The 27,432-nt window shown below is 45.6% G+C and overlaps 2 protein-coding genes across 3 annotated transcripts; one reads left to right on the top strand and one right to left on the bottom strand.

Moving 5' to 3' along the window:
- Window positions 1-1,794: 1,794 nt before the first annotated feature.
- On the bottom strand, window positions 1,795-11,534 carry LOC138745049 (zinc finger protein 239-like). The gene is made up of 4 exons (XM_069902126.1): window positions 11,378-11,534; window positions 10,700-10,841; window positions 6,468-6,543; window positions 1,795-3,633 (listed from the first exon to the last, which is right to left on the bottom strand). The coding sequence occupies exon 4, from the start codon at window positions 3,151-3,153 to the stop codon at window positions 2,548-2,550; it is 606 nt and encodes a 201-aa protein (XP_069758227.1). The 5' UTR covers window positions 3,154-3,633; window positions 6,468-6,543; window positions 10,700-10,841; window positions 11,378-11,534; the 3' UTR covers window positions 1,795-2,547.
- On the top strand, window positions 11,073-25,178 carry LOC138744987 (uncharacterized). Of its 2 annotated transcripts, XM_069901963.1 has the most exons (3): window positions 11,073-11,642; window positions 13,241-13,432; window positions 15,747-25,178. In XM_069901963.1, the coding sequence occupies exon 3, from the start codon at window positions 20,234-20,236 to the stop codon at window positions 21,758-21,760; it is 1,527 nt and encodes a 508-aa protein (XP_069758064.1). In that variant the 5' UTR covers window positions 11,073-11,642; window positions 13,241-13,432; window positions 15,747-20,233; the 3' UTR covers window positions 21,761-25,178. The 2 variants fall into 2 exon arrangements, with proteins under 2 accessions (XP_069758064.1, XP_069758073.1); XM_069901972.1 differs by lacking the exon at window positions 13,241-13,432.
- The last annotated feature ends 2,254 nt before the right edge of the window (window positions 25,179-27,432 follow it).

The raw sequence follows: 27,432 nt of genomic DNA on the forward strand, positions 1-27,432 counted from the left end.
GTGTTGTTCTGGAAAAACTTCTCCACAAAAGGAATAGATAAGATAGAATCAGGGAGATTGTTTCCACTGGCAGCTGGCACCAGAACTGGAGACAGAGCCAAAAGATACTGGATTTAAGACAGGGATAATGAGGTCAATGCACAGAAATGCTGGAGGAACTCAGCAGGTCACAAAGCTTCCATGGAAAGCGATTGGCAGTTCATGTTCCAGGCCTGAGCCCTTCTTAATCATGCCAAAATTCAGGCAAATAAGGTGGGGGGAAGGAACACAGATCAGCAAATGGATACAGGTTGAAGGAGGAACCAAGAGTTGATGGGGAAGGGGTCAGAGGCTGAAAAAGGTGCTCTCTGATAGGGGAGAGGAATGGGGGAGGGAGCTGGAGGAAGGAAGTCAGAGGGATGGGGAAATAGAGAGAGATTGGGATGGCGGGGGCAGCGGAGGGGAATATGGTTACCAAAAATTGAAGGTCAGTATTGATCCCATCTGTTTGGAGTTAAACAAGATGCCAGGGTTGAGTGCCACGTACAAACCTCCTGGAGAAACTCCGCAGGTCACTCAGCATCCATAGGAAGATCATCCGAGCCCAAACCGTTGGTTTCCCTTTACTTCCTATGATGCTTGATGACCTGGTGAGTTTCTCCAGCACATTTGTGTCTCACCATCTGGGTGGAACCGAAAAATGACTTCCTGCAGAGTGGTGAATCTGTGGAATTCTCTGACCAATTAAGCAGAATCAGAATTTATTGTCATGAACAAGTCACTAAATTCATTGTTTTGTGGCAGCATCACCGTGGAAACATTCACATAAACCAATTTTACAACAATGAATAAAAATAGTTCACGAAAAGCAAGGCAGTGTCTTTGGTTCATTGATTATTCAGGAATCTGATGACAGAGGGGAGGAAGATGTCCTTGAGCCACTGAATGCGTATTTTCAGACTCCTGTACCTTGATTCCCCCCCCCCATGGTAGCAGAATGAAGAGGGCATGACCTGGGTGGTGGGGGTCTTTGACGATAGAGGCTGCTTTCTTGAGACACTGCCTAATGTCAATGTCCTCAATGGAGTAATGTCCATAATGTCAATAATGTCACAGGCCAAGTTAAGAACCCTTTGGAGTTTTTTTTTGTCCTGAGCATTGGCATCTCCGTACCAGTGATGAACCAGCCAGAATGCTCTCCATAGTAGAAGTTTTCCAGAGTCTTTGGTGACAGACCAAATCTCCTCAAACACCTCACAAAGTATCGCTGCTGGCGAGCCTTCTTCATGATTACATCGACGTGGGAACTCCACAGGAGAGATCCTCAGAGATTTTGACACCCAGAAATTTGGTTCATGACTCTCTACCATTGAGGACTGGTTATTGTTCTCCTGACTTCATATTGAAGTGGGGCAGTGTAGGTTTCCTTGTTTAAAGTATTTAAGACACAGATGGATAGATTTTTAATGGATGGGGAATTAAGGGTTGTTGGGAATGGGTGGGTGTGAAATTGAGTCCATGGTCAGATCAGCCACGATCTTATTGACTGGCAGAGCAGTCTTGAGGGGCCAGATGGCTGACTTGTGTCTTACCTTGAAGTGAACAGTGCAGCTGTCTAGAAGTGGAAGCTCAGTGAACACAAAAGAGAAAAAAAACTGAAGAGTATCCCAGCAGGATGAGGTGGGTGGGGGCTGGTATGGAACAGAAACACAGACAAAAGGTGTCAGGATGCTCCCAGTGTGGCCCCAGCTGGACTGTATCGCCTTGTCTTTTTACCTACATTGAGTGTACAACAGATACAAGGGGATGAGACAGTTTTCAAACATCTGCTTTATTTGGTACAGATCCAGGTCATAAAATTCAATTCCTGTAATTGGTGACATGGTTAGTGAAACACTAATAACCAATGTCTGTAAAGAGTCTGTACGTTTCCCCCATGATTGGTAGGTTAATTGAGCAGCACAGGTTTCATGGACCAGAGAGCCTTCAACCGTGATGTATTGTTAATGTTTTAAAATATATAATCGGAGACACTAACTGATTTGAGAGAATCCATTGCACCTCCACTTCCTTGGAAAAGCAACTGACATATTAAAATCTTCACCCCTCCCCAGACACACTCCCTTTACCCTCTCCCCATGGAGAAGATTCACCAGTATAAACTTAAACCCCACCAGATTCAAGGACAGTTCCTTTCTCGTGTTATCAGACTCTTGAATAATCTTTGTACTTGTAGAATGATGCTGCTTTTGCCTTGTACCAACTGGTCTGTAACTCCTGCACTGTAACTTGTTTGCTGGACTATGTATGGGATGTCTCGTTAAACTGCTCCAAAACAAACTTCCTCACTGCACCTTTGTACATGTGACAACAAATTTGAACCTGAAAACAAACTGGAAATCGACAAGACCTGTTTTGATTTGTTGTCTCAATAACCACAAGACTCCAGTTCCTCCTGGTGTTTGAGTGAGTGATGTTTAAATATTCCACACTCTGAAAACTTTACATGTGAATGTGCTGGTGTTTCACCAGGCTGTTTGACTGTATGAACTGCTTCCCGGACTCTGATCAGGAGCACAGGCTCTCCCCGGTGTGAACCCGCTGGTGGGTCAGCAGCTGGAAGGACCGGGCGAACCCCTTTCCACACTCGAGGCAGACAAATGGCCTCTCCCCAGAGTGGACCCGCTGGTGGGTCAGCAGATTGGAGGACTTCATGAAGCCCTTACCGCACTCGGAGCAGGTGAAGGGCCTTTCCCCAGTGTGAATCTGGCGGTGGGTCCTCAGGCTGGATGACTCGGTGAAGCCCTTCCCACACTCAAAGCAGATAAATGGTCTCTCCCCTGTGTGGACACGCTGGTGGTTCAATAGGTGTGAGGACTGGCTGAAGCCCTTCCCACACTCAGGGCAGGCGAATGGCTTTTCCCCGGTGTGGACCCGCTGATGGGTCATCAGGTTTGAGGTCTGGGTGAAGCTTTTGCCGCACTCAGAGCAGGTGAAGGGCCTCTCCCCTGTGTGGATCCGCTGGTGGGTCATCAGGTTTGAGGTCTGGGTGAAGCTCTTGCCGCACTCAAAGCAGGTGAAGGGCCTCTCCCCAGTGTGGGCCCGCTGGTGTTTCGTTAACTGACTTGAGCCTTTAAAGTTTTTCCCACAGTCTGAGCACTGAAACAGGTTCATCACTGTGGGGCCGACATGTGACCAGGGGATAAATCAATGCAGTCCTGACCTGCTGCACGAAACACCTGCTGGAAGCTTGTGGAGAACTGGGCTGCAGGTTAAATTGACCCCAAGGCCAGGACCCCAGGTGAAGTGTCCTCTAGCTGGACGTTGTAAGCCACCTGATGCTGAATTGCCTTCGGTCCCTGACAAGTGCCTTATCTGGGATTGTGAACTCCCCTGGAAGTCACATGCACGGTGCTCATAATGGCAGCTGTAGTGCCCTTTGCTGAGAGCAGGGCATTATGGTCAGGGACGCCTCCATTGATCAGGGCTTTGTGTGCAGTGAGCAAAACCCCTCCCCTGCGAAATGCAGGTGGGGAGAGTGATAGTTGGATGCTGGGTACTGGTATTGCCTTACACATAGGACTCAATTTAAAATCCAGGTGAGGAAACCTCTCCTGATGCTGTGAAGTTCATGGGAACGACGTTTGTTGCTGACTGTAATACAATAAGATCATAAGCAGGTTAGGCCATTTGGCCCATCAAACTTTCCCTGCCATTCCATCATGGCTGATTTACTATTCCTTTCAACCCCATTCTCCTGCCTTCTCTCCCCAACCCTTGAATCCCTTCCTACCACCGCCTTAAATATCCCCAATGAATTGTCCTCCACAGCCGCTCACGGCAACAGACTCCCCCACCCTCTCCACTTCCACGAAATCCAGGTCTTTCAGTATTCCATGGGTTTCAATGAGACCCCTGCCCTCATTCATCTAAACACCTGCAAGGACAATCCCAGAGCCGCTAAATTCTCCTTATGTGAAAATCCCTCTCTCCAGGGAACCTCCTTGTAAACCTCCTCTGGGCCACTCTCCAACACCCTTCCTTTGATATGGAGCCCAAAACTGTGCTCTCACCAATGCTTCAGTAAGCCTCATTACATCCCTGCTTTCATATTCTATCCTTCTGTCCATTCACCATCCCTATCACCAATTCTACGTGCAAGTTCACTAAAGTGCAGGATCATACACTTCTCTACACTAAACTCCATCTGCCATTTCCTTGCCCAATCTTCCAACCTAAGGCCTTCTGCAGACTTCCTCAACACTATCTGCCCCTCATGATCCCACCACGAGGCACATATTCCCGTCCTTCCTCACCATTACTCTCTTGTCCACTCCTCCCTCCCCACCGATCATCCCTGGTACCTATGACCACAGATGCTCCCTTGGACCCACACCTCCTCCCTCACCACCATTCAGGGCCCAAACAGTCCTTCCATGTGAAGTAGCATTTCACCTGTGAATCTCCAGGGGTCGTCTACTGCATCCGGTACTCCAGTTGTGGTCTCCTCTGCATCGGAGAGACTAGACCCAGAGTGGACCTCAGATCTGTCAGCTGCAATAGTGTGGATCCCCCAGTGGCCACCCATTTCAATTCTCCACCCCATTCCCTTACTGACATGTCTGTCCATGGTCCATGCAGTGCCAGACTGAGACCACACACAAATTAGGCACCCTCCAACTGGATGGCATGAATATCGACTTCTCTGGCTTTCGTTAAACCCCCTTGCCCTTTTCCTTATCTCGGACTCCTTTCACACAAACATGATAAATTCTCAACTCATTCCTTATCATTTTGTTGGTTTGGATTCCTCCCCCATTGTCTGAATTCAGAGATTTTCTGCTTTTAGCTGATTCAAATTTTTCCTTGGGCTCTGGCCTGAAACATTGGAAATTTATCTTTGTCCCCTACAGACACTGAAAAGACCAGCTGAGTTCCTCCAGCATTTCGATGTGTTTTCAACTACCTGCCCCTCCTCTCATCTTTAGATCATCCGCAAAGGAAAACCTCTTCAGGGTGGGGATTCCTCGAAGAGACTTCGCAGCGGAGCAGATGAATGGAGTTAAAAAAGAAAGTCTGCAAATGCTGGTTAGAGCAGGGGATTCCAGAAGGGGAACAGTAAGAGGGCATCTCACAGAACTCCCTTCAAAGAGACACGTGTATGTTAGTTCTTGTGAATGTATCTCGATCACCAGTTTTCCCCTCTTATCCACTGACGAAAACAGCAATGGGAAAGAACCAGTCATGGAGTTTGTTAATATCGGCCAATACCGAAGAGTCAGGAGGGACGACATTGTGAAGAGAGCATTGCATTCAGATCTGGTTGACTCATTACAGGAGGGATGTAGATGCTTTGGAGAGGGTGAAGAGATTGGGTTGGTTTCATTAGTGCAGCGATTAGTGCAATGTTGATACAGCACCAGTGATCAGATTGGAATTCAAATCCCACACAGCATGTTCAGAGTTAGGTTTTCTTCAACAGCTCCGGTTTCCTCCCAACATTAGAAAAGTACCGGGGATAGTGGGTACTTGGGCAGGTGGAGCTCATGGGCTGAAATAGTCAGTTACCTCCAAACCCTGTATATTTTTGAAAGGCAGGAACCGCAGCACCCAGAGGAAAGGGACGCAGGCACAGGGAGAACGTACCAACTCCTTTCAGACAGCACTGGATCAGTACCCATGTTGTCGACATCATAATACCATCGCGCGAGCTGCTGAGCTAACTGTGTCGCCGATAGGGGTGATGTCTTTCACAGGAATCTGTAAGCAAGTCTGTGGATATTTGAAGATGAATTGGGAAATTACCCCAGAATGATTCATGGGATGAGGGCCTTCCATTACCTGGTTTGACTGTGGAAACGCTGGGTAGCTCTGGAACAGAGGAAGTTGTGATGAGCGATCTAAATAGAGAGAAAGGTGGAAGAAAAGCTTGTTTGCAGTTAATTCAGATACTTGAACGAAAGAATCTGACGTGTTCTTTCAGGCTTAAATTCAACTTCTTATTTTTGGAAAGTAAAATCCTGCAGATGCTGCAAATCGAATCAGAACAAAAGCAGGAAAGAGTTTAGATTTTAGTTCTGGCGTTAATTAAAAAGGACCAGAACTGAAATGCTGGAGACATTAGGGTCCGAGTTCAAGAGATGGAAAATTCCAGAATCTGAAGCAAAATCCAATCTGCTGGAGGAAGTCAATGGCTCGAGGGGCTTTAGTGGGAGGAAAAGAATTGTCAACATATGGAGTCTGAGCCCTTAGACCAGTGGTTCTCAAACCTTTTATTTAAACCACTCACAAACCACTTGAAGCACAGAGCACCAATGGCATCCTGTGTAAGGGGTCAGTAAGGGGTGACTGAAAGTGGTACGTAAGTGGAGAGAGAAAGGTTAGGAACCACTGCCTTAAATGCTGCCTGAAGGTCCCGGTGTTTTCTGCTTTTATCATATACTCCTTATTTGTACTTTGTCTCAGTTCTAACTGTAGCTGTTACCTACCAGGGTTTGGATCCCAGCAAGGTCTGCAGAGCCGAATGGCCACAATTCGCCTGCCCGCCTTTGCGGGCTCCGTCTGCTGAGCAACAGGAAAAGAAAGTGATGGTCACAGCAGGTCAATGGCCATTTTCATTTCCCATAATCCCCCACACAGCTGAAACCATTCTGCCATTGGTGTCATCAGGGAAATGCACATGCCTGTTGCCTGCAATGTATCACAGCCAGGACAAATCTCCAGGGGGGGGGTCATGGGTGAAGAGACTGGGGTGGGAAGGAGTCCGCACAGTGGCCCGCAGCACTGCATCCACCCTGGGTTTGAAGGTTTCTGTGACCCTATTAGTGAGTGGTAGACTGCAATAAACAGTCCCAGAAGCAAGGCATTCTTCTTTCTCTACACAGTAATTCAAGCTTATTATAATCTATCTGTACAACCAGACATAACGGTGTTTCTTCAGACCACGGCGCACGCGCGCCGGCACAGACTTAACTAGTGACCTACAATATTCTAAATTTCGATCTCTTTAATCCAGCAAATCAAACTCTGTGGGTATTAATTATTGTAGTTTTAATTTGTTGATAAAACAGATAAACATTTTGCATAACTTCACCATAAGACTTTCATAACAGTGAATAGCAGTATTTACTGTAAAGATACAAAGATATATAGAAATACAAAAGTATGAGATACAAAGATATGTAGAGATACAAAACTTAAAGAAAAATTTCTTGTGCTCACGCACATAGACTTAACTAGTGACCTATCCTGGACACAGATCTCCTCACTTGTCAAGAAGGCGCAACAGTGACAGCACTTCCTGGGAAGACTGAAGCTGGCAAGATTACCAGCCACTATTATGTCAAGCTTCTTCAGGAGCTCTATCCAGAGAGTCCTGGCCGGCTGCATCATAGTGTGGAACATTTGCTGCAGAGAAATGGATCAGAGATTAATCCACAGGACCATAAGAGTGAGAGAGGATCACTGGAGTGTCCCTCCCATCAATGACATGATCTACCAGGATTGTTATCTGAAGAGAATGCACAAAATCATTGAGGCCACCTTCCACCCTGCACACAGTGTAAAGATTTAAACCTTGTGTTTTTGATACTTAGTTAATTTTGTGCCTGTCTCTTTAAGAGAACTATTGTTTGTAGTGTTATCACAGTGACTATGATGTACTATGTCATAATATCCTCTCAGGCTAACGACTTGCCTTGCATTCTACAAGATGTGAAGGAAGCGTGAGCACAAGAAATTTTTCTTTAAGTTTTGTATCTCTACATATCTTTGTATCTCATACTTTTGTATTTCTATATATCTTTGTATCTTTACAGTAAATACTGCTATTCACTGTTATGAAAGTCTTATGGTGAAGTTATGCAAAATGTTTATCTGTTTTATCAACAAATTAAAACTACAATAATTACTAGCCGCAGAGTTTGATTTGCTGGATTAAAGAGATCAAAATTTGGAATATTGTAGTTCACACTTTGGAAGATGATACTTTGAAATTAGCATCTATTAGAATAAGGAAAGAATCATTTATACTTTGATCTAAAGAAAAATTTAATTGTGAACTTTGTTCGGAAGGATCATAAAATTTGTCTAAATGAATTAACAACTTGATTTGAAGGCAAGAGACATTTATGCTGTAACAATAGAATATTCCAGAAGTGTGTGAACCTTACTGTGAATTGTGCAGTTTGAAATTGAGCCAAAGGCTGACTAGACAGCTTATGTCATTGAAAAAGGTAAGCGACAGCTCTGGTAGCAGAATTGGCAGGAAGCCCAAAAAATATTCCTGAAAACAAACATTAAAGTAAAAAAAATTGTGTGCAGAACCAGAGACAATTCAACCAAGTAAGACACAAAATTTGTTTACAGTGCCAGCAGGAACCAGGAGAAGCCAGGGCAGAAGTCAGTTTGCAGTGGAAAAGAATCCAAGGTAGATGATAAGTCTCATTGGGCTAAAGACCTCAAGCAAGCAGATCATGAGTTGAGCCAACAACGTGCACTGGCAACACTTGGCAGGAGGTTGGATCCGGTAGCCAAAGAAGAAGCGGCTTCAACTAGCAAGCAAGCAAGAAGATTCTGTCAAGGCACTGTAGGCATCATTAACTGTCTTAAATGTTAATGGAACTGGAACAGATGAATGTATGTTACAAAGTTCCATTGGCACCCTTCCACCCTGCACACAGCATCTTTCAACCGCTCCCGTCAGGGAAGAGATACAGGAGTATCAGAGCCATCACCACCAGGCTGAGGAACAGCTTCTTTCAAAAGGCAGTGAAAATGCTGAACTGCTCACATGACCATCTGAGACTCAATTGTACAAAACATTATATATGTTATTTGTATAGATGAAATGTTTATCCTGCATATGTATTGTCTGTCTGTGTTTTATGTCTGGTTATGTGTCTGCATGTTTTGCACTGAGGACTGGAGAACACCGTTTCGTTGGTTTGTCCTTGTACAATCAATAAACTTAACTTGAAAAAAAAGCCGAGATACTAGAGACTGCTGGAGTCTGGAGCTAAACACCATCTGCTGAAAGGTCAAAGTTTTGAGCAAAACAATTTAGTGAGCCTCGAGATGGGGTTCTGACCTGAAACACTCACAATTATTTTATTCCCATTGCCGATGCCTGAACCACTGAGTTTCTCCACCCACTTGCATCGGGTAGAAGATATCAGAGCATCAAAATCAGGGCTGCCAGGCTGGGAAATAGATTCTTCCTGCAGGCTCGGAGATTCAATAAGCACTATCCTGAGACTGAGTAAATACTTCCAAAATATTTACACATATTCATACTTGGGCAGCACGGTTAGTGTAGCGGTTAGCGCAACGCTGTTTCAGCACCAGTGATCGGCACTGGGGTTCAAATCCCATGCTGTCTGTAAGGATTTTGCACGTTCTCCCCGTGTCTATGTGGATTCTCCCTGGGTGCTTTGGTTTCCTCCCACCCTCCAAAATGTACCAGAGGCTGTAGGCCACTTGGATGTTATTGGTCGGCACTGGTGCGTGGGCCGAAAGGGCCTGTTACCACACTGATGTGTAAATTTAAATAATTTGGTCCAGAGAAACGCTGTTTGTTCTGGTTGTATCAGTCTGATGATAATAAGCTTGAACCTGTGCAACAAGAGGGTTAATGACACATCTTTTGCTTTAAAATGGAGTTGTCTGCTCACAGTCCTCAAAATGAGCAGGCATGTTAACTGGGAAGATCAGCAAGTCAAGGTCCTGATTTATAGGGTCCATTCAGCCTTGAAACCTGCACATGGGACAAAGAGCACCGTGAGAAGATGAGTTAGCTGAACAATGCAAGGCTGGTCTTTCACTATTGGTTTGGAGAGTTCTGGCCAACTAGAATGTGTAGGTTAGGAAAGAACCAGACTCTTTGATTAGATCAGTGTGAGTAGTGAGCGGGTTCTTTCAACTTCTCACCTCAGAATTACAATTGGTGCCAGTTCGTCTGAGACTCTTCAAGCCACCATCCCAAACCAGAATCCACGATGAGGAGAAGGGCATTTTGTTCTGTTGATCTTTCATGTTACTCACTGCATGATACCACATTTTTACACCCTGAAAGTGTTCTTTCTTCCTCATTGATCTGAATCCTTGAAAACCTGATGATTTTATCTCTTTACAAGTTGGACTTGAAATGGACCATTTGGTCAAGGTGCTGAGCTGCTCCCGCACAATCCTTCAAGTTTTTTTTAAAGACAAAGCACAGCAACAGGGCATTTCAGCCCATGAGCCTGTGTCAACCAATCACACCCAATGGACCTACAACCCTGATGCTTGATGCTCTCCAGCACGTTTGAGTCTCACAATCTGGATGGAATTGGAAATTGGCTGATCACCGAGTGGTGAATCTGTGGAATTCTCTGCCCAATTAAGCAGTGGAGGCTGCCTTGTTTAAAGTATTTAGTCATGTATGGATAACTTTTTAATGGATTGGGGAATTAAGGGTTATGGGGAATAGGTGGAAAAATGGAACTGAGCCCATGGTCAGATCAGCCATGAGTGGTGGATGGCCGACTCCTGTTTCTTACCTTAAGGTGAACAGTGCAGCTGTGCAGAAGTGGAAGTTCAATGAACAGAGAGAGGAGAAAGAAACTGAAGAGTATGCCAGCTGGGTGAGGTTGATGGGTGGGGGCTGGTATGGAGCAGAAACACAGACAGGAGGGGAGATACCAGGATGATCTTCATACTTGGAGAATAACACTGTTCTTACCTTGTACCAACTGATCTGTCTCTGTAACTCTGCACTTCTGCACTGTGACGTAGTTACTGGACTATGTACAGGATGTCTAGTTAGACTGCTCCAAAACAAACTTCCTCACTGTTCCTTTGAACACATGACAATAAACTTGAACCTGAAAACAAATTGCAAATTGACAACAAAACCAAGATCTGTTTCCTCAGTAACCACAAGACTCCAGTCCCTCTTATTTGAGCGAGTGATGTTGAAATATTCCACACTCTGAACTTTATGTGTAAACTCGCTGGTGTTTCACCAGGCTGTTCAACTGGGTGAACTCCTTCCTTAACTCAGAGCAGGCGAACAGCCTCTCCCCAGCAGAGTCGCCAGAGAGATCTAATCGGGGGGAATTAGTGGAAGAGCAAGGGGTGGGGGAAATGCGAGTGCTATCCCTGCTGTGGATGCTTGGTCCACGGCTCGCGCCCTCACACTTGGCCTGTGTGGGAACCTGTCTTCACCCTATCTGACCTTTTCCTCCTCCCCCACCCTCTCCACATACCCCCTGCACCTCTCTCCCCATCCATCCCACCTTCCCCCTCACCCTCTCTCTACTCACCCTCCCCTCTCTCCCTCATTCGCCACCCACTTCCCTCCCCCTCCCCCACCGGCTCGACTGTGGGGGAATGAGGCCCCGCCCGGGACAAGGCTCACCTCTACCCTGGAGCCAGAACGCAACCTCCTCCGTGCATGGACCTCTGGTAAGGAGAAGGAGCCCAATTACGCTCCTGGGGCCGATGACGTCAGGACACTCACGTTTCGCAAAGAAACGCCGTCATGTGACGGGCGTCAGGAGACTGGGAGGCGAGGCTGAAGGACCTGTCACTCAGGAGGGCCAACGTACGGGCCGGAAAAACGCATGTGCACAGGCGGCTTCCCTGAGCCTTTTGAAGTGCTCCTGGAACAGGGAGGATTGAAGGTGCGAAGAAGAAGGGGGAAAAGGAGAAATAAAGCGACGAGGGGGAATAAAGGGCAGAAGGGGAGGGGCACGAGGGGGGATAAAGGGGCCAAGGGTGGATAAAGTGGCGGGGGGGGGGGGGGGGGGAACGAGGTGGAATAAAGGGTCAACGGGGGAGGGGGAATAAGGGGTGAAAAGGGAACAAGGGGGGAGAAAGGGGCGAAAGGGAGGGGGAATAAAGGGGTGATGAGGGGGAACAAAGGGACGAAAGAGGAGGGGAACGAGGGGGAATGAAGGGGAGGAGGAATAAAGAGGTGAAGGGGAGGGGAATGAGGGGGAACAAAGGGATGAAAAAGGAGGGGAACGAGGGGGAATAAAGGGATGAAGGGGAGGGGGAATGTGGGGAAATAAAGGGGCGAAGGGGAGGGGGAACGTGGGGGGAGTAAAGAGGGAAGGGAACAAGGGGGAATGAAGGGGAGGGGAATAAAGGGGGTGGGGAAATAAAGAGGAACGGGGAAGAAGGAATAAAGGTGAAAGGGCAACAAGGGGGAATGAAGGGGCGAAGGGGGTGGGGAAGAAGGGGAGGGGAACAAGGGGAAATAATGGGGCAAAGGGGAGAGGGGAATAAAGTGGGGAAGGGAATGAGGGGGCATAGAGGGGCAAAAGGGGAGGGGGAAACAAGGTATAATAAAGGGGCAAAGGGGGAGGAGGATGAAGGGGAATAAAGTGGTGAAGGGGAGGGAACAAGGGGGAATAAAGGGGTGAAGGGGAGAGGAATGAGGGGGAAATAAAGGGGGAGGGGAATGAGGGGGAATGATGCATCAGAAAGACAAATCAATAGTTCCCATTTTGCTTCATTTATTTGGAGTGCATTTCTGCTCATTCAGTTAGAGAAAAGTTGTACTATTTATTGCAGTAAATGGCTTGGGATTGATGGTGATGGGGAAAAGCTGTTGGCCATTAAGTGCTAAAGTGGAAATAGGAGTTGCAAACGGGTAGGATTGCTGAGGCACAATGCATATTTACCTATGAAGGATCACAGATTGGGGAGAGGGGACACTAGGAGTAAAAGTAGACGAGTAGAAAACAATAATGCAGTATAACCTTCTGCAGCCAAACCTATGTCCATTAGTGCTGAAAAGCCAAATGAGTTCTTCAGCATTATTTTACAAATGTTGATGTGAATATCAGCTTCAATTTCTGCATGTATGCCAGCTATCATAACATTTTTAAACATTTTCTTGTGATCTTGATGGTTTGCAAGGGGACTTCAGGGCCGGTCAAGAAATGTAGACAAGATAAAGATGATGAGCTCAAACATCAAGCATATTAAATACGTAGAAGCATTATTGAGTAATGATCAATATAAAGTTTGATCTGGTTGTATGAGAACATTCCAATATCCTGCAGTTATTGGGTCCTTGAAAATGTTCACCCCCCAAAGCAGGCCAGAGAGTTATCGGTATTTATGATCATTTTATAGAATCGTCTTTACAGTCTTTATCTTGTTGACACCAAAACAATATTGAAATACACCAAGGCATCGGCTAATCTAAGATATACAGAAAGAAATATTACTTCTATTGTGGATGAGTCATTGTGTCATTTTGAAATCACAGGTCCTTCAGGAAGAAATTTCTGAACATGAAGATGCTGTAGAAAAGTTACAGGAAGAAGCAAAGTGTCTGCTGTCCTTGAGCAATGACCTTGTTCCAAATGTACTTCAGCTACGAAAGACCATTTCAATATTTGCTGCTTATATCAAAATGTGGTTCTCTAATTACAACAAATAAAAGTGATACTTCCTGCTGGTAAATTAGACACTTTCAATATATGCAAATTATTAGTGGTGAGCCACCAACCTCTTTGAATCATTCTAAAATATATATTGCATTTGATTGGATTTCAAATGTTAAATCATCTTTACGTAGCAATCATAAATATGCTATCATTTCATAAACAGCTCTGAAAACTCTAAAATAAATGGAATTATCATTTACTAAAGAAATGTGTACATTTAAATAAATGTTTGAATAAAATACAGTATTTAAGAAAGTTCAATAGAACTTCCCCCGCCAGGAGACTGGTCCCTCTGCGATTTAGATGCAACACATCATTACGGTATAGGTCCCATCTTCCCCCCAAAAAGGTCCCAGTGGTCCAAGAACTTGAAACCCTGTCTGTTACTCCACCCCTTTAGCCACGTGTTTAGCCTCCACCTAATTCTATTATAGGAAGGATGTGAAAGCTATGGAGATGGTGCAGAGGAAATTTACCAGGATGCTGCCTGGAATGGGAAACAAGTCTTATGAGGCAAGGTTAGCAGAGCTGGGACTTTTCTCTTTGGAGCGCAGAAGAATGAGAGGAGACACGATAGAGGTCTACAAGATTATGAGAGGCATAGATAGACAGACAGCTGTTTCCCAGGTCAGGATCAGCAAACACCAGAGGTCATATGTACAAAGTTGACCTTGAGTTTATGGGAGTCATCAGGGGTCAGTATTTTTTACACAGAGTTGTGGGTTCCTGGAATGATTTGCCAGGGATGATGGTAGAAGCTGAAATATTTGGAACATTTAAATAGAGGGTTATGGGGTAGGGAGTGTTTCATATTTTTTTAGGAAGGAATGTTTGGGTTGGCACAACATTGAGGGCTGTAGGGCCCTGAACTGTGCTGTAGTGTTTTATGGTCTATATATGTTCTAACTCATCTCAATCACCTACCTGCCACCATCACCAGGGTAATGTACAATAATCTAATCCCCTTCCATCCAACATGGGCATGTCTTTGAAGATGAGAAGGACGGGATCGAATGTGGATCACTGAGACAGTGGCACACTACTGGTTGTGCCATTATGTCACCCGATAGGACTCCATCTACCCTAGTAACCGTAGTTTGGAATTACAAGACTGTTGTTCCCATTCATCACAGAAATTGATTCATTGACTGATGTGTTTTGACCATGATTCCAAGTCACTGTTCTGGAAATTGAAATGAGATCTAATAGTGCAGCTTTCACCATCACCATTATACTGCAGAAGATCCTCCCTAACTAAATCACAAAATAGACACAGCACAGAAGGCCATTTGGCCCATTGTGCCATGCCAGCTCTGTACATGGATGGTCTTTAATTCTACACTGTGACCATGTAAATATTTCCCTCATCATATATTTATCAAATTGGGTCCTGAAGGTCAGTTCACAGGCAGTGAATTCAAACTTTGAACCTCAGAATAAAAACATCTTTTCCTTTTATCATTTTTTAACTCTTTTCCCCTTTGTGACTCAGGAACTACTGATCCCTCCATCAGCACAAACAGGCTCTCATCCATTTTGGCAAAACCCTTATGCTTTATGCAAATTTAGACATTGTTGAGTCTACTTCCAAATTTAGATTTAAATAATTAATGAGTCCAACACTGAAAGCTCAAGGAATACAGTATTTCCCATCCTTCCATCCATAAAACCACAATCTGAAGCCACCTCTCAAGCATGCAGGTCGACACTCGTCCAAAGATATTGTTTGTAATTTTATATACTTCCCTCAGCAAAAACAATTCAATCCAAACCTCTTCAATCTAGGCGATTTCCTGGTTAACCTCTTCTGAACCCTCGTCAATGCTTCGACATCCTGAAATTCAGGGACCAGCATACTACACACTACACGACTTCCAAATGTGGCTGACCCAAAATTTTATACAGCTGCAACTTGACTCACCAACTTTTACACTCAGTACACCAAATCATGATGTCCAGCAGGCTGGAGGCTTTCTTTACCATCCTCTCCACCATATTGCCTCTTTCAGGGAGCTATGAACTTTCAGCTCAAAATCCTCTCTATCAATGCTATCAAGGGTGTATTGTATACTTTCCTCTTGCATATGACACCACCCAAAATCCAGCACTTCACTCGGGAGAGGGAGAGGGGAAGTGGGGGTGGAGGGGGAGGGAGAGGGAGAGGGGTAGAGGAAGGGGGAGGGGATTAAAGGATTTCTATCATCTCAGAATCTGGATCAAAAAGTGAAGATTATTTTGTGCTAAAGACCATTGGTCGGCTTCGCGTGATCTTCAAAACTATGTTCATCTCTTCCCTTGAATGACTTTTGTTTACGTTGCATGTAGATTCCCAAAGCACAGAAGGAAGGAGAACAACTTGTGCTGGAATTCAAGCTGGTAGCAGGACCAATAGTCAATAAGGCAGTGATGCTTGGAAAGACAATCAACATGTTCAGATTTTTCTACATCCAATCCTGGAGGATCGCAACAAAGCTCAATCAAGATTTCTGCCAACATCCAAAAATTCGACAACTCCAAGAAATATGTAGTGAACAGCTCCAACCTTTGTACACGTCATTCATCATCCTCAACAAAGCCTTTAACTTTGCATCAAGGAAACAACTATGGAACATCCTTTCTAGTTATAGATGAACTGAAAAGTACACAGGATTCAAACACAGGTCCAGTCCTGACTGCTGGCCCTGTAAAGACGATGCACTAACAACTGTAGCAACCATGACACCCTGTCGGCTCAGAGAAGCTGGCTGGAATCTCGAGCCATCAGTGAGTGACTGGAGTGTTGGACAGCAGTGGAGAGGGGTTGGAGATCAGCGGTAGCAGTGGGAAGGTATCGGGGATCAGCAGCAGCTCCTCCCAAACCCCCCACCCACACCACACACACACACCCCAGGCACATACCCCCACACACAACCCCCACAATCACACCTCCCACATGCATATCCCACACACAACTCCCGACACACACACACACCACATACACACATACACCCCAGGCACATAGCCCCACACACAACCCCCACAATCACACCTCCCACATGCATATCCCACACACAACCCATGACACACACACAACCCACAGACACACACACACACACAACCCCCATACACACACACTAACACACACAACCCCCTGGACACATACTACCCCACACACAACCTCTGACACACATAAACACACCAACACATGCCTTCCACATGCACACCCTACAAACAACACCAAATACAACCACACTCCCCCTCACACCCAACACCTACAGGCATACCCCCACACACAACCCTGAAACACCTCCCACATACACGCCTCACACATGCCCACGTCGCACACACAACTAAAACACAATCAAGACCCATCCACACACAACACCACACATAGCCACATACTCACACTCACCTGCTACAACCCCTACATGGATACACCCACATACCATTCCAACACACATACCCCTACACACACCCCCACAAATACAATCACATACACGCCCACAACTCCCAACACACAAACTCCACACAAACCCCACACACACAAACTCCATACACACAAACATCACACATACAAACCCCAAACACACAACTGCACACAAACACCCCCACACACAAATCCCACACTCACAAACACCACATGTACAACCCCCCAGACACAAACCCCCCCACACAAAAACCCCACACTCAAAAACCCAAAAATCAAAAACACCACACTAATAAACCCCCCCACACAAAACCTACACACAAACTCCACACACACAAACCCAACACACAAAACAACCCACACACAAAAACCCCAGCAGATAAACCCACACACAAAACCGAAAAACAACCCCCCACACACACAAACTTCACACTCACAAACCCCCCACACATAAACCCCACACATGCAACGCCCCCCACAAACTCCACACACAAACCTAACACACACAAACACCACACACACAAACCCCGCACTCACAAACCCCACCCACATATTAACCCCCCACATGAAAACCACACACACAAAGACAAACCCCCCACACATATACCAACCACTCACTAACCCCAAACAACCCCACACACACAAACCGCAAACACACAAACCGCAAACACACAAACCCCACATACACAAACCCCACACACACACAAACCCCACACACACACACAAACTCCACACACACATACAACCCCCCCCACACACAAACCCCACACACACACAAACCCCACACACACACACAAACCCCACACACACACATAAACTCTACATACTGTAGGGAGTTACCCTGTACAGGGCAGTAACAAGAAGGGGAGGTGTCCTTGTACTCCTGTTAGGTAAAACATCATGAGATGGGACCGGAGAAGGAGTCACCCAGTACTAAGGAGTAACAGAATGCATCCTTGTACTTACAAGATAAGAGAGACATTGATGGATTGAGAGGCAGGAAGCTAGCAGGGAAAGGATAGCAACAGTTTTAGTCATTGGACAAGTAATGATATGATGATGTTCTAAACATGTATCCAAGGGTATAAAAAATCACCATTTTGCTGATAACGGCAGAATGCATTCTCCGACTAACTTTGTTAGTCGCAAGTGTTACAATCCGGTAATAAAGAACAAAGAACCCTGATTTCGACTCAGTCTGGTGTTTGTCTCACTCATTCATGAACAAAGCAGACCTAACAATTTGGTGACCCCGACGTGATGGGTGAGTGAACACTGGACGACGGTTTCTGTTTTTTCTGACAATCATCTCAGCCGGCTGATAAAAAGGTCCAGAGAAGCCTGTTTTAACAAAATTCTCTTTTTTTTTAAAATCTTTATGATTGTCAGTAAGAACTGGAGATCGGACAAATTAGACGACCACAATTGAAGGTTGCATGCCAGGATTGTAACACGTAAGTGATTACAGACAAGATAAAAGTCCTTAAGGTGTTTGAATGACATTTATTAAGTGCTTCGCAAGAAACTACTAGAGTTTAAAAGTCTTTATTGTGTCGTTGCAAAGTCCAATAGAGTGAGAAGGTGGTCTATAAACAATTGAGGACCTGAGTTTTCTGCCCTAAACTGGTTATTAAGAGGAGAAATCTCCCACGTGAAGGTTGGGCTTTGAAAGAAAACAAAGGTTCAGGCTTATTGGCCTCAATTGTATCTGAGAGACTGACTTATAAATGTCCGGTAGGTATGATAATGTCTGTACACTTGAGAAGTTAAGAATTTATTTCCCCAATTCGCCGTGGTGGAATACCACAGCAGACACTAGAGACCTTGAGACAACAAAAAAAGTACTCAGGGACGCCTGCCTGGTGAACAAGAACGACGACAGAAGGCTGCGACAGCTGTGTCCGGATCAGGTAGGAGATATTAATGAAAAAGTTGACAAACTCCTAAGAGACACCCAGTTTATTCGAAATACTTTTGATAAGTTAAATGAGGGTATTCCCAACATCACCAAGGAGATAAAGTTACGTAAATTCATAGATTGGTACAGGGAAACAGGACAAAAGTATAGCCCAAATATTTGGTTTTCTAGTTGTAATTTAACTTTCAGACCCCTTTGGGAAAACAGAGAGTGGAAAACGAGCAATCAGAGTATACAGGACAGTCTGAAGTCAATTGGAGGACAAGACTTAGAGACTGTTCTTTTAAAAGATATTAGTCATCCAGCTTGCAAGGAGACATTTTTAAAAGCAATTTTCGTTGACATAGATCCCCTAAACGGACAAGAACCTAAATTAAAACAGGCATTAGAAAGCGGTCCCGCAGCTATGGCTGTACAGTTGCCTGCTAAGACTTTTGACCAAGTTATTAAGGAAATTAATCAGGAATTAGAGGAGCGAAATACCAGTAATGCGGCATTGGAAAAACAAAAAATGCTCCGAAAATGTGTAGACCGCTGGAGGAAGAGGGGTTGGTTACCCGGGGGCACTGAGATGTTCCTGACAGGTGAGGAAAAAAAAATTTTAAAACGTAGAGGCTTAGATAAGCTGGAAGAAACAAAACACAGAAGGGAAAGGAAAAGTGCCTGTTTCCAGTTTCCAGCCACGAAGTGTCCGGGTTTGCTCTCTCCCTCCCTCCTTTCACCCTCCCCCCTCTCTCTTCTCTCCCCCTCTCTCTCTTCTCCCCCCCCTCCTCTCTCACCCACTCCCCCTCCCAATCCCAATCTGTGGTGGTGCTGCCCTGAAATCCCCAGGTTGGGCAGGGCAGAGAAATACAATTTGGTTTTAATTTTGTGCCCACAATTCCAGCTCCGCATCAAATGGGATCCTGTTTTATCCTCTCTCCCTCCCTTTTTCCCGCACCCCCACCATTGCGGGATCAGGGCAGACATTGTGGGCTGACGTGTAGCTCACTCGAGGTGGGAGGGAAGGAAGGAGTGATAGTTCCCAGTGGTGGGAGACCCAATCTGATCCAGACCAGTGATCACAGGATGAGAACCTTTTAAAACCTTTGAAACGAAAGTGTTAATCTGAAGACTTTTCTCCCAGTGGGGCCAGTGCAAGGCATTTTCTCTCTCTATCTCTTGTGCTCTGTGTATCTGCCTCTCTATCTCTTTCTCTCGCTATGCTCTCTCTCTCTCTCTCTCTCTCTCTCTCTCTCTCTCTCTCTCTCTCTCTCTCTCTCTCTCTCTCTCTCTCTCTCTCTCTCTGGCACCCCAGATGGGACACTGGAGTCACGTCCCTTATATTCAGATATTGAGACACTGGGGTGTGACAAGAACCACGGGAATAGGGACACATCAGACGAGGTACAGGCCCCTTTAATAAAAATAGAAGGGGGAGTAATAGATGTAGAGACCCCTCTGGAGTCCAAGAAAATAGAAAAGGAGTTAGAGATACAGAAATGGAACATGAAAAAGGTTCAGGATAACATTAAAAACTTAAACAGAGATATTAATGTGCTGGGGCAGATCAGTGAGGATCAAAAAGAATTAATGGTAGGTGTATTGAAGGAAGTGGAAAAGATAACTACAACACTGTCAGGAGAAATTAAAGCTGAAGGAATGGTAATAGGAGTAAAGGACGAAAAGTGTAGTACAGATGAGGAAACGAGATACGATCCACCATGGGAGGAAAGTAGAAGGAAAAGACTCGGGAGGGAGAAAAATAGACATGCCTACCTGGACATAGTTAGAACAAAAGAGAAAGATGTGAAACAACTAAACTATGGCCGAAAAGATTATCTTAGAGATGAACGTGACCAATATACCTTTGACCCTGAGACATTGGAAGCTGATAGGGACAGTGACAGTGACGAAGAAGAGTCAGAACAAGGTGGGATAAATAAATGCATGCCAAGAGTAAAGAAGGAGCAGAAATCCCCAAAATTGAGATATCAATGCCCATTACTGATCACGGGACGGGGAACTCAAAAATATGTACCCTGGTCACGAATGGACTTAGAGAGTTTAATGAAAAAACTACCTCCGTTGAGTAATGGGGCTAGTCCATGGATTTCTTGTTTTGAGCGAGAAACCTGCCAAGAACAATTAGCACTCGCAGATGTCAGAACTATCATGATAAGATTAAAAGCAGAAGGGGCCCTGAAGCAAATAGAGAGAATTGTAAGAAGCAGTAAATTGGGGGATGAAATAGAATTTAACCCACTTCGGAATAAATTTTGGGAAGCACTTAGAGAAACATTTCCTACACCCTATAGTTTGGATGCCTTGGTAACCCTTCAACTAAAGGAAGGAGAGACTGCACACGAGTATTTCACTCGAGCATGGGACTTATGGGAAACAGGGACTGGAGAAAGACCCGACCACAGCCCCTTAGGAAGGGCTCACTTTCGTAATGGGATAATAAACGGACTACCTGCTACGGTTCAAGCAAAATTAAGGGACATTGTGGGAGTAGAGACAATGTCAGAGGATTTGTGGAAAAGACACCTGACACATGCAATCAAACGACATCGTCAATCAGAGCATGCTAAGTCAGAAAGTGCGTCCCAGAAGGAGGTGGACAAAACAACCGATAAATTGGTGAGAGCCATAGAACATATAGGGGTTAAATTAGCGGCCCAACAGATAGTCCCACAGGTCATGGGGCCAGTGATAAATCCGGGACCCCAAGTAAGAAATGGTTGGGAAAGACAGCTAGGTACAATGTATAGAGGGGAACATGCAGTATGCTGGTACTGCCAAAATCCTGGACACTACCAGCGGAACTGTCCGGAGGCTGGGAGAGCAAGGGGAAAAAGATTACCCTCTATGAGAGGCTATCGGGGAAGAGGAGGAAACTTAAGAGGACAAGCAAGGGGTAGGGGTGGACACATTGATGGGCCCCAGAGAATCGGGGGGTGGCAGAGTGATCAACAAGTCCAGGCACCTCAGTGTAATGACTATATTGAGGAAGGTGCTGAATTTGATTATTGACGGTGCCCAGGAGAATCAAAAATCACGCCTCCCTGGGAGCCACCAAAAATTTGGGGGACGGTAAATGGAGAAAAAATTGAATTTATGGTTGACACAGGGGCAGCAGTTACGACAGTGATTAAAAAACCCCCAGGGAGCACATTTTCGGGCAAAACATTATCTACAATAGGATTCTCCGGGATAAGGGAAACACAGCCCTATACAGATAACATCGACATGACATTTGGACGACAAAGGGTTAAAACGCCTGTCCTGGTTGTGCCAAGTTGCCCCATTAATTTATTAGCAAGGGACATTCTTACCAAACTAGGAATAACCATACAATGTTCTGAGAAGGGCCTTCGGTTAACATACCCAGGGGATACAATAAGAAGGGGAGGACAGTTTATAGTAATGACCCCATCTAACGCTTCAGAAGTATTTTCTGGAGTCGGCTACTGTATGATGAACCAGGCCCAGGGCTGATTAAACAGTTTTTTGAGTGGAGGGCCAGTATTCCTCGGTATGGGGATTACCATTATCCACTAGATCCTATGCATGTTACATTAAACTACACCATCCACCCGGACCAGGAATATGAGGAGAGGTGGGACTCTCTAAAAGAAGGGAAGACAGAAACGATACATTGTCCATTTATCTTTGTAGGTAAGGAGGGAATAGCTGCTATGGTTGTCATGACAGAAGAACAAATGGAGTGGTTCTGCTTAGGAGTAGAAAGTGTGCCTCATGTGACCTTGGGTATTGCCAAAGATCATCACGCTCGACAGCTGGGTCCGATGGTAAAGGAAGCGATAGGGTGTGAATACAGGTAGACAGAAATCCCGGGATATTCCACCTCGGAGGGAGGAAAATTTGTCAGACTGAATATTGAAGCATGGGACCAGGTAGTGAATGAGAAAGTAGAAAGAGACCGAGCCATAGAAGGAGAAAATATTGATCACAGAGACTCAGACAAATATCTTTCTAATCTGAGTCCACATATATGGACAACGGGGCCCTATGATGTGGGAGTAATAAAAGGAGAGGTATTTCTAGAATTGGCCAACCCCGGGCAGAAACCAATATGGAGAAAACAATACCGCTTGTCGCCCAGTCAGGAGGAGGGTATTAAAGGAACGATAGAAGGGTTAATGGAGTCAGGGGTTTTAAGGGCGGCACCTGACAGTATGTGGTACACGCCCATCATGCCTGTTCCCAAACCGGGTAGAAAAGACTGGAGGATGGTACACGACCTCCGGGAGATTAACTTGGCTACCAAGACCATCGGGAGACCAGTCCCAGACCCATATGTAGCACTTAGGGCTCTGAGTCCGGAGCACGAATACTATACTGTCATTGATCTGGCAAACGCATTCTTCTGCTTGAAATTAGCTGAGGAATGCCAAGACTGGTTAACTTTCACTTACCAAGCACATCGGTACACATACACTAGATTACCTCAGGGTTATAAGGACAGTCCAGGACTGTTCAATCAGGCCCTTAGCGAAATCCTAATGAAATTAAAGCTCCCGAAAGATGTTACACTGATTCAGTATGTAGACGACCTACTATTAGCAGGGAAAACGCCACATGGGTGCCTGACAGGGCAGCCAAACAGGTTACTGGTTATCATGAACATATACAGGGGATGATTTTGAGGTCCCATAACAAAAAAAAAATGAATCTGAAACTAAGGAGACTTGTAGCAGATTGAATGACTACACAGATGAGTTTTGTGGAGGAAGAGTGCTGTACAACTGGCTCCCCGCTAACTGGGATGGTCGGTGTGCTCTAGTAACCCTTAATGCGCCAGTGCTGATTGTCAAAAGGCAGGAGGGAGACGAGGATTCCCTAGAATTGCGCCACACAGAGAGTTGGCTGTGGAGAAAAAGGAGGAGTGTTGGACTCTTGGGGCCGGGAGGAAGGAACCCTGATGGGGTATGGATTGATGCCATTGGCCAAGCCCGGAATATTCCGGACGAATTTAAATTAGCCGATGAGATTGCAGCTGGGTTTGAAAGCTTTCCTGTTTTTAGTGCAATATTTCCCATCACTGTAAATAAGAATGTTAATAGGATCAACCTTATTCACTATAATGTCCAGCGCCTTGCAAATTTGACCAGGGACGTTGTTGAGGCAATACATCAACAACTGTCAGAAACTTCCCTTATGACACTTCAGAATGGGATAGCGATTGATATGGTCCTGGCAGAGAAAGGTGGAGTGTGTGCTATGTTTGGAGATCTATGCTGCACTTCTATCTCTAATAACACAGGGCCAGATGGATCACTCACTAAGGGGTTAACGAAACTTAGGGCATTGGCGAAAGAATTAAAAGCCCAGTCTGGAGTCTCCAATCCTGTTTTATCCTGGTTACAGGGAGTGTTTGGGAGATGGAGCACATTGTTAGGACAACTTTTGCTGGGTTTGTTCATTTCTGTATCAATTTTTATCACTTGTGGCTGTTGTTGTATTCCATGCATTCGAACGCTGGTCACGAGGACCATAGAGACAGCCCTTGCTGACCGTGATGAACTGCCTCCGAAATATCAAGCTGTGCAGGCTGTGGAGCAAGACTATCTCACATTACAGGAGACGGAGAAAGTTGCTGAGATCGATCTGGAGTCTGAAGGGGAATGTGATGGGAAGGAGGGATTGTGAATTAGATTGTTACACATATAATTTTAACCTTGCTTGTAACCCAAATATTATAACATTGATTGTAACACAAACATTATTAATCAGATTGTAGAACAAGTATTATGAATTAGATTGTAGACCATATGTTAACTTGGGAATTTACTAATGTACGGGGGGTTAGCTAGTTTTTTGCTTGGGGGCAAATGGGATGAAACTTGTAAACGGGCAATGGGATCGGGGTGACGGATGGGGGGTGTACGCAAAGGAGGGTTGGGGGAACCCTCGCCCACCAGCCGAACTACCCTGTGAACAGAACCCGTATAGAGCTTGGCAATAATAGGCGAAATAATGTAACGCGGTGGTAGCATAGTCAGGGCGAGATTGTCCTCTAAAGAGGACAAAGGAGGGATTGTAAGGTAAAACATCATGAGATGGGAATGTGTAGGGAGTTACCCTGTACAGGGCAGTAACAAGAAGGGGAGGTGTCCTTGTACTCCTGTTAGGTAAAACATCATGAGATGGGACCGGAGAAGGAGTCACCCAGTACTAAGGAGTAACAGAATGCATCCTTGTACTTACAAGATAAGAGAGACATTGATGGATTGAGAGGCAGGAAGCTAGCAGGGAAAGGATAGCAACAGTTTTAGTCATTGGACAAGTAATGATATGATGATGTTCTAAACATGTATCCAAGGGTATAAAAAATCACCATTTTGCTGATAACGGCAGAATGCATTCTCCGACTAACTTTGTTAGTCGCAAGTGTTACAATCCGGTAATAAAGAACAAAGAACCCTGATTTCGACTCAGTCTGGTGTTTGTCTCACTCATTCATGAACAAAGCAGACCTAACAATACACAAACAGCACACAAACAACCCCCATACACAAACCCCACACCCAAAAACAACACACATGCAAACCCCACACACATAACCCCACACACGCAAACCCCCTATGCACAACCACCACACACACTTCAATCCCACACACACAAAACCCACACACACGAACCCCCCGCACACACAAACCCCCTATGCACAACCACCACACACACTTCAATCCCACACACACAAAACCCACACACACGAACCCCACACACACAAACCCCCCGCACACACAAACCCCACTCACACAAACCCCACACACACAAACCCCACACACACAAACCCCAAACAAAAAACCCCAAACACAAATCCCACAAACACAATACCCACACAGAAACCCACACACACAAACCCCACACACAAAACCCCCCAACACACACAATGAACCCACAAACCCAACACACAAAAACCACCACACACAAACCCCCTCACACACAAACCCACACACAATATCCACATACAACCCCCCCCCACAAACAAATCCATCACATACAAACACCATGCACACAAATCCAACACACAATCCCCACACATAAACTACACACACAAACTGGCCATGCATACAAACACCACACACAAACCCCCCACACACAAACCCCCCCCCACACAAACCCCACACACACAAACCCCCCCACACACAAACCTCCCACACACAAACCCCACACATGCAACCAACCCACACACAAATTCAACACACACAAACCCACACACAAAACCCTACACATGCAAAGCCCCACACACAAAGCCCCACATGCAAACCAACCACACACACAAACCACCCACTCACTAACCCCACATACACAAACCCCACACAAACAAACACCCGCACACACAAAACCTACACATACAAACACCACACACAAGCACCACATACAAACCCCCCACACACAAACACCACATACACACAAACTCCTTACACATAAACCCCATACACACAAACCCCCCACACACAAACAGCACATACACACAAACACCACACACACAAACCCCCCACACACAAACACCGCACACACTCCAATCCCACACACACAACCTCCACACACAAACACCCCCCCCACACAAGCAAACCCCACAAACACAATCCCCACACAGAAAACCACACACATAAATCCCCCACACACATAAACCCCCCATTCACTACCCCCCACATACAAAACACACACACAAAGAAACCCGCCACACACAAACAGGACAGCTTTTAGTCAGTTTCCTGACTTCTTCCAGAGAGTAAGGAGTAAGGAAGGCAGTAGTGGAAGAATCTCATAATTCCTGGGTGGCGTAGTCTGCTATGGATCTCTTTTAGCCCCTCCAGCTGAGCACCAACAGCAGATTGTGACAATGTGTCAGAGGGATCATTTAAACTGCCTGGTCTGGACTGGATCTCATAATTATAAGTTGAGAGTTCTATTCGCCAGCGTGCCATCTAATCGTTCTTGATTTTACTTTTATGTTTAGTATTGAACATGTAGGCTACAGATTTCTGATCAGTGACGAGTAAATTTTCTGCTGGCTAGAAAGTGTCTCCAGTAACGAATAGCTTCAATAATAGCATGGGCATCTTTTTCAATGGCAGGATGTTTAAGTTCAAAGGCGGAGACAGAGGGGGGGGGAGACAGAGGGGGGGAGACAGAGGGGGGAGACAGAGGGGGGGGAGATGGGGAGGCGGGGGGACAACGGTGGAGAGACAGAACGGTGGAGAGACAGAATGGTGGAAACGGAAGGGTGGAAACGGAAGGGTGGAAATGAGGGGTGAAAGTGAGGGATAGAGACAGTGGGGTGGAAACAAAGGACGAAATCAGAGGTGGGGAAATAGAGGGTAGAAAATGAGGGATGGAAACATTGGTGGGGAAAGAGAGGGGTCAAAAAGAATGGGTAGAAATGGAAGGGGGGAAACGGAGGGGGGAAATGGAGGGGGGAAACAGAAGTGGAGAAACAGAAGTGGAAACGGGGGGAAATGGAGGGGTGAAATGGAGAGGTGGATACAGAAATGGAGGAGGGGATCAAAGGGAGGGGGGAAAGGGAGGTGGGAAAGAGAGGGGTAAAGGGAGGGGGAGGTGGAAACAAGGGTGGAAATGGAAGTGGAGAAACAGAAGTGGAGAAACGGAGGGGGAAAGGGAGGGGTGAAAAGGGAGGGGTGAAAGGGAGGGGAAAAGTATGGGGAAAGGGA

The sequence above is a fragment of the Narcine bancroftii genome, chromosome 1, assembly GCF_036971445.1.
Source record: "Narcine bancroftii isolate sNarBan1 chromosome 1, sNarBan1.hap1, whole genome shotgun sequence".
NCBI classification, from domain to species: domain Eukaryota; kingdom Metazoa; phylum Chordata; class Chondrichthyes; order Torpediniformes; family Narcinidae; genus Narcine; species Narcine bancroftii.